At 51.4% G+C, this 11379-nt stretch overlaps 1 protein-coding gene across 1 annotated transcript in view; it reads left to right on the plus strand.

Annotated features, from left to right (window-relative positions):
- ZDHHC24 (zinc finger DHHC-type containing 24) overlaps positions 1-6047 on the plus strand; it is an 8723-nt gene extending 2676 nt beyond the window's left edge. The window contains exons 2-3 of the mRNA XM_032282732.1: positions 1168-1445; positions 5467-6047. Of these exons, the coding sequence (XP_032138623.1) occupies positions 1168-1445; positions 5467-5762 (574 nt within the window). The 3' untranslated portion in view covers positions 5763-6047. The remainder of the gene's footprint in view (positions 1-1167; positions 1446-5466) is intronic.
- The last annotated feature ends 5332 nt before the right edge of the window (positions 6048-11379 follow it).

The raw sequence follows: 11379 nt of genomic DNA on the forward strand, positions 1-11379 counted from the left end.
TGAGACGGAGTTTCGCTCTTGTTACCCAGGCTGGAGTGCAATGGCGCAATCTCGGCTCACCGCAACCTCCGCCTCCCGGGTTCAGGCAATTCTCCTGCCTCAGCCTCCTGAGTAGCTGGGATTACAGGCATGTGCCACCATGCCCAGCTAATGTTTTGTATTTTTAGTAGAGACGGGGTTTCACCATGTTGACCAGGATGGTCTCGATCTCTTGAGCTCGTGATCCACCCGCCTCGGCCTCCCAAAGTGCTGGGATTACAGGCTTGAGCCACCGCGCCCGGCCCAGCTAATTTTTTGTATTTTTAGTAGAGACGGGGTTTCACCATGTTGACCAGGATGGTCTCGATCTCTTGACCTCATGATCCACCTGCCTCGGCCTCCCAAAGTGCTGGGATTACAGGCTTGAGCCACCGCGCCGGCCTCCACAGAGGGTTTTAAGCAGAGGTGGGTGAGTTTGGTTGCTGGGGTAAGACTGTATGAGGTGGGGCAAAGGTGGAATCGGAGATCAGTTGAGAGGCTATTGCAGTAATCCAGGGAGTTCCTAGTGACCTGGGCAAAGGAGCGTCCATGGTGGAAGGGAGAGATTTACTGCTGGATGTTAGTGGTTTGAGAGAGGTCTCAGGACGGGGAATGTTAGGGCTGGAAGAGGCCTCAGACCTGGGGTGCTAGAACTAGAAGGGCCTAGGACATCTTGTTTAGCCTGCATTTACCTGTAAAGAAATTGAGGCTTATGGCCGGATACTGTGGCTCACGCCTGTAATCCCAGCACTTTGGGAGGCTGAGGTGGGCGGATCACGAGGTCAGGAGATTGAGACCATCCTAGCTAACATGGTGAAATCCCGTCTCTACTAAAAATACAAAAAATTAGCCAGGCACGGTGGCGGGCGCCTGTAGTCCCAGCTACTTGGGAGGCTGAGGCAGAAGAATCCCTTGAACCAGGGAGGTGGAGGTTGCAGTGAGCCGAGATGACGCCACTGCACTCCAGCCTGGGCAATACAGTGAGACTCCATCTCAACAGAAAACAACATGAAACAAAAAAAAAGAAATTGAGGTTAAGCGGGTAAATGACTGTTCCTGCTTCCCCAGGATGGGCTCTGGGGCTGCCCCATGCATGATATGGGACACTCGAGCTGCTAGGGGAACTGACCCTGTGGTTCCTTCCTGCAGTTACTGCTACCAGTGCCAAAGCCAGGTGCCGCCACGCAGCGGACACTGCTCTGCCTGCCGCGTCTGCATCCTACGTCGGGACCACCACTGCCGCCTGCTGGGCCGCTGCGTGGGCTTCAGCAACTACCGGCCCTTCCTGTGCCTGCTGCTTCATGCCGCCGGCGTCCTGCTCCACGTCTCTGTGCTGCTGGGCCCTGCACTGTCGGCTCTGCTGCGAGCCCACACGCCCCTCCACATGGCTGCCCTCCTCCTGCTTCCCTGGCTCATGCTGCTCACAGGTGGGGTGCCTGGGAGGCCTCTGCAGAGAGGCCGGGCCCCAGTATTGGGCTGGGGAGTACAGCCCATTCTGGTGGGAAATGGGCTTTCTAGCCTGGGGGGACGCAGCCCCTGTGTCAATTATGGTGAGTAAGGGCAGCTTGGTATTCCCCCGAGGGTGCAGAACAGAAACTGGTGTGTTAAGAGAAGGCAGTGTTCTGGTCAGAGAATCGGAAGGATTCCAGGAGTTGTTGAGAGAGGAGAAAGACCTGCGGGAGTTCCTGCGTGGCAGGATGTGGGAGCCAATTCTAGGGGTATTTCTAAGTGAGAGAAGCAGCAGGAACAAAGGCTTGGAGGGTAGGCGGGAATTGTGAGAATTAAGGCCAGATTGGTAGGGGAGGCCTGGCTGGCGGGGTCCTGAGCACTGGTGTGAGATGTCTTTTACTTGACTGGACAGTGGGGAGCCAGTGAAAGTGACAGGCAGGAGAAGGCCCAGTTATGGAGGGCAGACTTGGATCAGGAAGCTCCCTGAGATCCCATGTTCTGGACGACACATGTTTCTCTTTACCCCACACCTCTGCAGGTAGAAGCCCTGCTGGTCCTTTTTACTCTTTGTTCTCTACGCCCAGAATGCTTTGGCCTTTCTTGCCCCAATTCCTTCCTCCTGACCTTTCCATGGTTCCCTCTGTCACTTTGATCTGTGGAACCTCCCCAGCCACTCGGAGTAGTCTCTGTGCCCCCTCATCCTATCCAAGCCCAGCTCCGTGCATGGAGCTGTGGCGTCTGCCTCTCCTGCAGGCTGGGCCGCCTCTGCTGGTTCCTCCAGCTTTACCACCTTGGACAAACTCTCCTTTATCCTGCTCTAAGCTTCCCGAGGGACTTGCCCAGGCTCATGGCTGAGCATTCCCTGCCTGCTCCAGCCTGACTTCTGCCACCGCCACTCACCCAGGGACCTGTCTCCATGTAGTTTAGGACCCACTCGAGTTGGTGCTTTATGAGACCTTTTAGACTCATGACAGTGCTGGCCCCCAGGCCCTGTGAAGTGTTCTCTGCTTGGCATCACCGGTGGCTGGGACCTTGGTGCACCTGCCTTCCTTTCTGGTTGCCCTTTGTCATCTTTTATCTGATCCCCAATAACTGATTTCCCCATGCTCCTATCTAGGTGCCGTTCCCCTGTCAACCTGCACTTTGGCAGGTCTGGCTGTGCCCGCAGTCTTGGGGCCTTGCACCCCTACCTGATGGTCTCGGGGCCTTGCACGCCTCTTGCAGGGCCACTTGTCCAGCCTGTGCTTCTCCCTGTGCTTGCAGACCTGCAGACTGACCACCCGCTTGTCTCACAGCTGCCTCTGGCCTGCCTCAGGACCTTCAAAGAGAATGTTTTTTTTTTGAGATTTGCTCTTGTTACCCAGGCTGGAATGCAATGGTGCGATCCTGGCTCACCGCCACCTCCGCCTCCTGCCTTCAAGTGATTCTCCTGCCTTGGCCTCTCAAGTAGCTGGGATTACAGGTGCTCACCACCATGCCTGGCTAATTTTGTATTTTTAGTAGAGGTGGGGTTTCACCATGTCAGCCAGGCTGGTCTCGAACTCCTGACCTCAGGTGATCTGCCTGCCTCAGCCTCCCAAAGTGCTGGGATTACAAGTGTTGAGCCACCACACCTGGCCCAAACAGAATGTTTTATCCTCATTTTATAAACATAAATGAAGTCTAGTTCACTCACTGAAGAAAAAAAAAGGGAAAAAAATAGGTGAAGTCCACTGCTGCTACCCTCTTAATAAGTTTGCATGGCATCCCCCAACCCCCACCCCTTGCCATGGGTTCTTTTTATTGAGGTGAAATTCATCATTTTAACTATTTTAAAGTATACGATTCAGTGGCTTTTAGTCCATTTTTGGCATAGTGCAACCACCACTGTCTAATTCCAGAACGTTTTCACCCTAAAAAGAAACCCCGTACCCATTAAGGGTCCCTCCATGTTCCACCCTAATCCCCTCAGCCCCTGGCAACCACTCATCTTTCTGTCTCTGTGGATTTGCCTATTCAAGATGCTTCACATAAGTGGGATGATAAACATGTGACCTTTGGTGCCTGGCTTCTCTAACTTAGCATAACATTTCATGGCCTTCTGTACCCTACTAGTTCTGCTGGTACTTGTTGCTCACTGTGGGCCAGGATGGCACAGGATGCTGGCTTTTCTGTGGTGGCACACATTAAGTAACAAAGAATGGTCTCTCTCTCTTTTTTTTTTTTTTTTTTTGAGACAGAGTTTCACTCTTGTTGCCCAGGCTGGAGTGCAATGGCGCGATCTTGCTCACCGCAACCTCCGCCTCCTGGGTTCAGGCAATTCTCCTGCCTCAGCCTCCTGAGTAGCTGGGATTACAGGCACGTGCCACCATGCCCAGCAAATGTTTTGTATTTTAGTAGAGACGGGGTTTCACCATGTTGACCAGGATGGTCTCGATCTCTTGACCTCGTGATCCACCCGCCTCAGCCTCCCAAAGTGCTGGGATTACAGGCGTGAGCCACCGCGCCGGGCTCTTTTTTTTTTTTGGGATGGAATCTTGCTTTGTCACCCAGGCTGAGTGTAGTGGCGCGATCTTGGTTCACCGCAACCTCTGCCTCTTGGTTTCAAGCAATTCTCCTGCCTCAGCCCCTCAGCCTCCTGAGTAACTGGGATTACAGATGTGCGCCACCATGCCCAGCTAATCTTTGTATTTTTAGTACAGACGGGGTTTCACCATTTTGTCTGAACTGGTCTTGAACTCTTGACCTTGTGATCTGCCTGCCTTGGCCTCCCAAAGTGCTGCGATTACAGGCGTGAGCCACCTCGCCTGGCTTTTTTTTTGAGACGGAGTCTCGCTCTGTCATTGCCCAGGCTGGAGTGCAGGGGTGCGATCTCGGCTCACTGTAACCTCTGCCTCTCAGGTTCAAGCAGTTCTCCTGCCTCAGTCCCTCAGCCTCCCAAGTAGCTGGGATTACAGGCATGTGCCACCACGTCCAGCTAATTTTTATATTTTTTTTTTTGAGAGGAGTTTCGCTCTTGTTGCCCAGGCTGGAGTGCAATGGCACGATCTCAGCTCACCACAACCTCCGCCTCCTGGGTTCCAGCGATTCTCCTGTCTCAGCCTCCCGAGTAGCTGGGATTACAGGCATGTGCTACCACGCCTGGATAATTTTGAATTTTTAGTAGAGACAGAGGTTTCTCCATGTTGGTCAGGCTGGTCTCAAACTCCTGACCTCAGGTAATCTGCCCGCCTCAGCTTCCCAAAGTGCTGGGATTACAGGCGTGAACCACTGCACCTGGCAATTTTTTTTTTTTTTTTTTTGAGACGGAGTCTTGCTCTTTCACCACGCTGGAGTGCAGTGGCACAATCTCGGCCTACTGCAACCTGCTTCTCCCAGATTCAGCGATTCCCCTGCTTTAGCCCCCCGAGTAGCTGGGACTACAAGCATGTGCCACCACACCCGGCTAATTTTTTGTATTTTAGTAGAGACAGGGTTTCACCATGGCCAGGATGGTCTCTATATCCTGACCTCGTGATCCACCCGCCTCGGCCTCCCAAATTGCTGGGATTACAGGTGTGAGCCACTGCGCCCGGCCTAATTTTTGTATTTTTTAGTAGAGACAGAGTTTCACCATGTTGTCCAGGCTGGTCTCAAACTGACCTCAGGTTATCCACCTGTTGCAGCCTCCCAAAGTGCTGGAATTACAGGCGGGAGCCACTGCACCCCACTGAGAATGGCCTCTTTGATGTCTGTGAGCTCCCTGAGGGCAGAGACGCCCTCTAGTGCCTGGCACTGCCTCTGGGGCTAAGGAGGTGCTCACCAAGTAGGTGATGCAGGAATGAAGCTGTATCCCAAGCAGAGGGGCTGTGCCTGCCTGGTTTACCAGTGTGTTCTTGTCACCCAGCACCGGCTGGACAGTGAGTATCGACACAGACACAGGGTTTGCTTAGCAGAGGAATAAGCCCTGTGTTGTGGTGGAGGGGAGCGGGTGAAAGAAGAGCTGGGTTCTACTCCCTGACCTCTGCTCTCTCCTTGCAGGCAGAGTGTCTCTGGCACAGTTCGCCTTGGCCTTCGTGATGGACACGTGCGTGGCGGGTGCGCTGCTGTGCGGGGCTGGGCTGCTCTTCCATGGAATGCTGCTGCTGCGGGGCCAGACCACGTGGGAGTGGGCTCGGGGCCAGCACTCCTATGACCTGGGTCCCTGCCATAACCTGCAGGCAGCCCTGGGGCCCCGCTGGGTCCTCGTCTGGCTCTGGCCCTTCCTGGCCTCCCCATTGCCTGGGGATGGCATCACCTTCCAGACCACAGCAGATGTGGGACACACAGCCTCCTGACTCCATGAAGAGCCAGAACTGTACAGGGAGGAAGGGGTGGGGGGGGACCCACCCCACCCCCAGACTTAGGAAGGAAGTAGGGTTGGACCTTAACATCTGCACTGAACAACTCTACCCCTTCCTTGGCCTTGCCCCTGCCCAGCCTGCACTCCTAGGGGTCCAGGGCTTGGGCTGTGACTTGGGCAGAGGAGTGCAGAGGAGGGTCTGGCAGGGGGCTGCTTAGGCTGCCTAGCTGCCCCTTTGCCAGATTAATAAAGCACTGACTTGCTTCTCGGCCTCCCTCCATCTTTGCATGGTTTCTGGCCCCTCACTTTGTTGTTGGGGCTACTGTTTCTGGGTCCCTCTGTCAGGCCTGGAAACCCCAGAATGCCTGAGGGTCTCGGGCTGGGGCTCTTCCTCCCCTGGCCTAGGTGAATTGGGGGTGGGGTACCAGCAGGCCGAGGCAGTGTCCTAGTGGTCCAGGCTATGAGAATCTAAACGTTCTTTCCCAGGTTCGGCATTTTACAGTTAGAAGCATTTCTGCAACAGTAGTTTCATGGAACCTCTCTTAGCTAACCTGGTCCATGAGGCAACAGTTACGCGCTAAGAATCAATGTGGTAAGACCATGGTGTGGCAGATGGAGGAGGATTCGAACCCAGGTCTTTGTGCTTTTGCCTTTACCCTTCCACAGCCGGTGGAAATGAGTAGGAAAGAATCAAGGTAAAGAAATGGGCTGGGGCTATTTGGGCTCCTGTGGAGGGCGGTGCTGAGAGGGCTTGGCCTGCACCTCTCTGGATGCCTCAGGAGCTGCTTGTTACACGTTTCTGTCTAAATAGAGTGAATAGAGATCGCCAGTTCCACACAGCAGGCTTAAACACATGGGTGCATCTCAGTTTTCTCTTAGGATCTCTCTAAGTTGATAGTAAAGAAAACCAAAAATATATACCAAGGGAAAGAAAACAGGAGGGAAGACAGTAGAACACAGAGCCTGACATTTTCTTTTTTTGTCACTCTTTTGCCCAGGCTGGAGTGCAGTGGCGTGATCTCGGCTCACTGCAACCTCCACCTCCCAGGTGCAAACGATTCTCATGCCTCAGCCTCCTGGGTAGCTGAGATTACAGGCACCCACCACCACACTGAGCTAATTTTTTTTTTTTGTATTTTTAGTAGAGATGGGATTTTGCCATGTTGGCCAGGCTGAACTTGAATTCCTGGCCTCAAGTGATCCGCCGCCTCAGCCTTCATCTCCCAAAGTGCGAGGATTACAGGCCTGAGCTCCCACTCCTGGCTGACATTTCCTTTTTTCTTTTTTTTAAGATGGAGTCTTGCTCTGTTGCTAGGCTGGAGTACAGTGGTGCGATCTCAGCTCACTGCAACCTCCACCTCCCAGGTTCAAGCAATTCCCTTGCCTCAGCCTCCTGAGTAGCTGGGACTACAGGCGCGCGCCACCACACCTGGCTAATTTTTTTTTATTTTAGTAGAGATGGGGTTTCACCATGTTGGCCAGGATGGTCTCCAACTCCCGACCTCATGATCTGCCTGCCTTGGCTTCCCAAAGTGTTGGGATTACAGGCGTGAGCCACCACGCCCAGCCGCCTGGCTGACATTTTCAAAGATCGAAAGTGGATGGAAAATTAAGAGTTGAAATTATGTGTTCCCAAAAGGAGGGGCCAAGAGGCAAGTGGAATTACCTGTGAGAGCCCCAGAGAAGCTCAAGAACTCCACCAGAACCATGAGGGGTGAGGTGTGGCTTCAGCCAACAGTGGGGACTGGTGGGAAGTCAGTGTAATGATAAGTGGGTGCCGCTCTCCCACATCCCCCCACACCTACCTATGCCATGCAGCCAGCAGCTACCCCTCTGGGTGGGGTGGTGTGACATGAGGATTATTTGAAGGATAAATGGAACCAGAGAAGCTGCGGGTCTTAGGGGTCCTGAGAAGGGGAGGGTGAGGTGTTGGACTGAAAAATGGGGTTAAGTGAAAGTCCACAGATACTGCCGGGGGGGTCCCCAAGAACCTTCAAAGAAACCCACCCTTCTGCCAAGCTCTGCCCGTGCCCACAAAGATTTTAGCTGCTTGGCTGGTTGTTTTTCTAAAAGGCATGCTCTGTTACTATTTTTTAATGACAGTAGGAACTTGGTGTGCTTGGCACTTGGGGCTGTACATACGCATTAGCAGGCTCACCTTGTCCCGTTTCATCCCTTGCCCTCCACAATATCTTATTTACATTTTTTTTTTTTAATTCTAGCAGCTGTATTTTATTTTTTATTATACTTTAAGTTCTGGGGTACATGTGCAGAACGTGCAGGTTTGTTACATAGGTATACACATGCCATGATGGTTTTCTGCATCCATCACCCTGTCATCTACATTAGGTATTTCTCCTAATGCCGTCCCTCCCCTATCCACCCCCCACCACTACCCCTCCCCTAGCCTCCCACCCCCACTTTTTTTTTTTAAGACTGAGTCTTGCTCCTTTGCCCAGGCTTGAATGCAATGGCCTGATTTCGGCTCACTGCTACCTTTGCCTCCCAGGTTCAAGTGATTCTCCTGCCCTAGTCTCCTGAGTAGCTGGGATTACAGACACCTGCCATCATGTCCTGCTAATTTTTGTATTTTTGTAGAGTTGGGGTTTCACCCTGTTGGCCAGACAGGTCTTGACCTCCTGACCTCAGGTGGTCTGCCCACCTTGGCCTCCCAAAGTGCTGGGATTACAGACGTGAGCCACTGCACCTGGCGTTTTTTTTTTTTTTTTTAATTAGTGAGGAGCTAAAAAACACGTTTATAAAATTAATAAGAGAAACAACATCCCCTGTTGCATTTGAGAAAGTTACCATTTCCTTTGAAGTTCCTGCTGATGCCCCTCCCTGTGGGGGAGACACTGTCCTGTTTCAGTCATTCCCTTGCTTTGCTTTATAGTTTTTTTGTGTTTGTATTGGCTTTGCATGTTTTCAAATTTATGAATGAAATCATGCTGAGTTTATTGTTTTACAGTTTGTCTTTCCTTTTGAGTATGTTCCTGGGATGTATCCAGATTACTGTGTGTAGCTGGATGGCATTCCTTTTCCCCTGCTGCATAGTGATCTGTTGAGAATACCATAATTAATTTTTCTATTTGGTTCCACTGGCCATTTTTTCTGCCGTGTACCCTTTGAAAATCATCTCCTAAGCAGTCTAGTGTTGGCCCTTGCTCTTCCATGTAACCTTGAGAATCAGCTTGTCAAATTCCCCCAAGAAACCCCTTCAGATAGAGAATGGAACCCGGTTGAATCTGTAGATCAATCTGGATAAAATCAGCATCAATGTAAAATTGAATTTTCCAGTTCATAAGCATGGTTTATTTCCCTACTCAGTGTTTTCAATAAAGTTGCATACCTTTTCCCATAAAGATCATGCCTTTTTAGATTGGATTGATTCTTAAGTATTTTATGCTATTATACATGCACTATGAAAACAGACTGTGAGCCTGGGCAACTGAGCCAGACCTTGTCTCTACAGAAAATACAAAATTAGTGGGGTAGGGCACTGTGGCTCATACCTGTAATCCCACAATTTGGGAGGCTGAGGTGGGAGGATCCCTTGAGACAAGCTTGGACAACATAGTGAGACCCTGTGTCTTTTTTTTGAGTCGGAGTTTCGCTCTTCTTACCCAGGCTGGAGTGCAATGGTGCAGTCTCGGCTCACCAAAACCACCACCTCCTGGGTTCAAGCAATTCTCCTGCCTCAGCCTCCCGAGTAGCTGGGACTACAGGTGCATGCCACCATGCCCAGCTAATTTTTTTTGTATTTTTAGTAGAGACGGGGTTTCACCATGTTGACCAGGATGGTCTCGATTTCTTGACCTCGTGATCCACCCGCCTCAGCCTCCCGAAGTGCTGGGATTATAGGTGTGAGCCACCACCCCTGGCCGAGACCCTGTGTCTTTAAAAAAAAAAAAAAAAAGCCTTGTGTGGTGGTGTGTCTGTAGTGTGGGGGATGGTGGTGGGCTGAGGTGGGAGGATGGCTTGAGCTCTGCAGGTCAAGACTGCAGTGAGCTGTGATCATGCGGCTGCACTCCAGCCTGAGTGACAGAGCAAGACTCTGTCTCAAAAAAAAAACAAAATCTGTGTCCAGGCCAGGCATGGTGGCTCACGTGTGTAATCCCAGCACTTTGAGAGGCTGAGGCAGGCAGATCACCTGAGGTCAGGAGTTCAAGACCAGCCTGGCCAACATGGCAAAACCCCATCTCTACTAAAAGTACAAAAATTAGCCAGCCGTGGTGATGCATGCCTGTAATCCCAGCTGCTTGGGAGGCTGAGGCAGGAGAATCGCTTGAGCCCAGCTGGCAGAGGTTAAAGTGAGCCTAGATCATGCCACCACACTCCAGCCTGGGTGACAGAGGGAGACTGCCTCAAAACAAAAAGAAACCAGAAGAAACAAAACTTGTGTTCAACAAACCAAAAACTTTTTTTTTTTGCTAATTAAAGATGGGGTTTCACTATGTTGGTCAGGCTGGTCTTGAACTCCCAACCTCAGGTGATCCACCCGCCTTGGCCTCCAAAGTCCTTGGATTACAGGCATGAGCCACCACGCCTGGCCAACCCAAAAACTTTTTTATTGTGATGGGGTCTCACTCTGTCACCAAGGCTGAAGTGCACTGGCGTGATCATGGCTCTCTGCAGCCTCTGCCTCCTGGGCTCAATCAGTCCTTCCACCTCAGCCTCCTGAGTAGCTGAGACTAGAAGCATGCGCCACCACGCCCAGCTAATTTTTGTATTTTTTTTGTAGAGATGAGGTTTCACCATGTTGCCGAGGCTGATCTTGAACTCCTGCGCTCAAGTCACCCTCTCACCTTGGCCTCACAAAGTGCTGGGATTACAGGTGTGAGCCACTGAGCCCAGCCACCTTTTTAAATTTTTGTCCCTCTTTTCTTGCCTCTCTGTATGGGTGAGACTACTATATAATGTGGATTGCAGGTAGCAGACACTCTTGTTTCTCACTTTAGAATAAGTTCAATATTTCACCATTAAATGTTTGTTACAGTTTTTTTAATTATTGGGCAGCCCCAATGTCAAATATATTTATTATTATTTTTTTGAGATGGAGTGCACTGGCATGATCTCGGCTCAGTGCAACCTCTGCCTCCCAGGTTCAAGCGATTTTCTCCTGCCTCAGCCTCTCAAAGTAGCAGGGATTACAGGTGCCTGCCACCATGCCCAGCTAATTTTTGTAATTTTGGGGCTTAATTGGAGTTCCGGAGAGAACAGAGAAAACGAAGTGGGGGAATCACCCACAAAACAACAGCAGTACAATTTCCTGGAGCTGAAGGATGCACATCTTCACCCACAGCACAGCAAATGATAGGAACACATGGTGGCCGGGTGTGGTGGCTCACGCCTGTAATCCCAGTACTTTGGGAGGTGAGGCAGGCGTTTCACTTAAGCCCAGGAGTTTAAGACCAGCCTGGCCAACATGGTCAAACACTGTCTCTACTAAAGATACAAAAATTAGCAGGGCATGGTGGCAGGTGCCTGTAATCCCAGCTACTCGGGAGGCTGAGGCAGGAGAATCGCTTGAAACTAGGAAGTGGAGGTTGCAGTGAGCCGAGATCTCGACACTGCAGTCCAGCAGGGTGGGACTCCATCTCAAAAAAAAGAGA

Source organism: Sapajus apella, unplaced genomic scaffold (genome assembly GCF_009761245.1).
Source record: "Sapajus apella isolate SASKATOON/1434 unplaced genomic scaffold, GSC_monkey_1.0 scaffold14, whole genome shotgun sequence".
In the NCBI taxonomy this organism is placed as follows: Eukaryota; Metazoa; Chordata; class Mammalia; order Primates; family Cebidae; genus Sapajus; species Sapajus apella.